The sequence below is a fragment of the Cannabis sativa genome, chromosome 9, assembly GCF_029168945.1.
Source record: "Cannabis sativa cultivar Pink pepper isolate KNU-18-1 chromosome 9, ASM2916894v1, whole genome shotgun sequence".
Taxonomy (NCBI): Eukaryota; Viridiplantae; Streptophyta; class Magnoliopsida; order Rosales; family Cannabaceae; genus Cannabis; species Cannabis sativa.
The window spans coordinates 6,697,639-6,700,497 of NC_083609.1; the positions used below are offsets into that span (position 1 = coordinate 6,697,639).

The 2,859-nt window shown below is 29.5% G+C and overlaps 1 protein-coding gene across 1 annotated transcript; it reads right to left on the reverse strand.

Annotated features, from left to right (window-relative positions):
- Window positions 1–1,396: 1,396 nt before the first annotated feature.
- On the reverse strand, window positions 1,397–2,046 carry LOC115723049 (flowering-promoting factor 1-like protein 3). Its single transcript, XM_030652453.2, has one exon. The coding sequence runs from the start codon at window positions 1,961–1,963 to the stop codon at window positions 1,625–1,627; it is 339 nt and encodes a 112-aa protein (XP_030508313.1). The 5' UTR covers window positions 1,964–2,046; the 3' UTR covers window positions 1,397–1,624.
- Window positions 2,047–2,859: the final 813 nt, after the last annotated feature.

Sequence of the window (2,859 nt, forward strand, 5' to 3'; positions counted from 1 at the left end):
ATATTATATATCGAGGAAGAAGAAGCAACAGAGATCCTGATGATCTAGCTAGCTAGATTTCTATCTCCATACAATTTGGATATACAGACAGAGCTGGTCAAAATATGTATTGGACAAGTCTTTGGCATTGGCTGCACCAATAAAAATGTTCGAAAAGCAAAATAAAATTCGTGATAATACATGTACACAGAGATTCACATTTTACCAATCGAATAATGGCTTCATGTCTAAGCAACTATTTCCTTCTTTTCTTCTCTCTTTTTTCAAAGAATATTAATTTTATATTAATTAATTCATAATATATTTTCAAACTCCATCCTTTTATTTTTTCTTAAAAAATGTTTTTAATAAAAACATTTTCTTTGTAATAATAACATGTACATCCCATATTCTCTTTCCTAGTCCACGTCACCAATCATGCATGAAAAGCAAATTAAATGATTGTGGTATGATGAAAAATCCTAAAAATCCAAATTTAATTATTGCTCCATCTCATTTGCCAATGATTGATCATTAGGTGTTTATGTATAATATATAATTTTTTTTTTTAATAAAAAATGTCAAAGTTAATTATAACACACTATTAGTCATGAGAATAGCAAAATTTATGATAATAATCTTCTATATCCATCTATATATTTACTTTTTTTTACAATAATTATTACTTTTAAAACAATAAGATAATAAAAAAAAATTTGTGGTTTAATTTTTTTCCTAATTAAAATATAATGTGAGTGTAGAAGGATATAGAAAAATGAAAATTGACTGAAATTAGCTTGTTGGAGATTCTAAATTATATTTATAATGGTATAAAAGCACCATATATATAAATATATATTTATTTATATACGCCAAGTTTTTTTTATGCCAGGCTTTTATTGCATAAGATAATGATGTGTACGTTCTATTTTTATTATTTCTCTTTTAATATATAATTAATTTAATTTATGCATGAACGCATAATTGTATATATTTATACGTACACAGTTTTTTACACAAATTATAATTAATGGCATATTGGCATCATATAATAATTCGTATGTATTGCCAATATTGGAGGCTTAATTATTTATTTAATTATAAAATAGAATTAATTAGTAATGTTCAATGGATATCGAACGATTTAATGAAAGAAATGATTCTCCAATAGTACTATTAATTAGCCACAAAAAGAAAAGTAATAATATCTTTGTTCCGTTTTACAATAAAATGTTAATAAAAAAATCTCTTCAAAAAGGAAGGTTTCTGATACCATAGCACAAAAACCCGTCGAAGAGTTTGCCAAAACAAGATATCTAGCTATATATTATTATGTGCTTAATTAATACATAATTATATTACCACCACCAATTAAGCAGAGAATTAATTAATATTTATATTGATCGATGATCACAAATTAAACAAACCCCTTGAAAACTATATATTATTATTAATCAAGCTTAATATATATAATCTCTACAATCTAATTATTATTATTATTATTTGCACAAACTCTCAATTTCACACCCTAATCAAATATACTCAATATTTAGCACAATTAAAAGACCCAGTTCAGAAAAGTACTCACACACAATCATAACATACATGTATAGTATATATAATTAAGTAGTAGAAATTAACACTACTACATGTCCCTGACTTCGAAGACATTTCGATTCTTAACAACGATGTCGTACATGTGCATGGACTTGAGCTTGTTAAAATCTTTAGGTAGAGAGATTAAGTGAACGGTGGAGCGTTTGTGGAACTGAAGCAAATCAGGGTCATCATAGTACCTTTCCCAACCCAACGAAGACAGTTTCTGTTCAAGCGCCGAGTACGATGTTATTACCTCGTTCGACGCCGTGTGAACCAGCACCTTTCTTCGTCTCTGAGACCCTTGTCTGCTCCCCTCGTACGACTCCGCACCTGGGTTCTCCACTAATCGAACGACACCGTTTTCGAACCACCAAACTCCCGACATGGCTAATTATATATATAATTACTAATGTGTAGAGTAGTAGTAGTGGTAGTAGAAGTGGTACTATGATAATAAGGGGGTGTGTGTGAATAGGGGTTTATATAGAGTTTGGAAATTGGAAAATTATTATATATTATTATAAGTTATGGGGGGATGATATGTATGGAAGTGGGGTCCATATATATATAGTGTGAAAATAAAAGTCATATTGGATACATTAGGGGTCAGAGTGTTTGGTTGGGACACAGAGAGTACCATCATCCATGTGTGGGCTTATCATGCACCCGAATAACAGGAATCCTTATATATGTATTTATGTATTAAGAAATAAATAAAAAAAATGAATTTTAGAACCCCACAAATGGAATCTTTGTTTTGTTTTTAACAAAATTAAAATAAAATTTAAGAGCCAGACACCCTCCTCTCTCTATATATATTATGAGATACGATTTTGTCCCGTACTTTCACGGAATGTATCTGTGATGTACGGTAACTGAGAGAGTTATTTGATTTGAGGGTTGAGATTGATTTAAGTGTAATCCTTAGACCTATATAATGTACCACAAAATACATTCCTGTACATCACCGGATAAAATCGTATTTTATATAGTATTGCTGTTATACGAGCGTGCTGCTTTAGCACATTATTTTGTCAAGAATCATGTATTTTTTTTTTTTGAGAATTGTTTTAAGTTTTTACCATTCTCATATATATATATCTGTATATATATATATATGATTATATTATTCTTAAGTCTAGAAAATTGTGTATATAAGTATATGTATAGGTAGCTAGGTAGTGATGACTACTGGTATGTTCGATTGAGTTTTGTGGGCGTAGCTATCAAGCTTGTACACTACGGATTTAACTTTTTGGCCATATTCGGAGGCATCCCTCT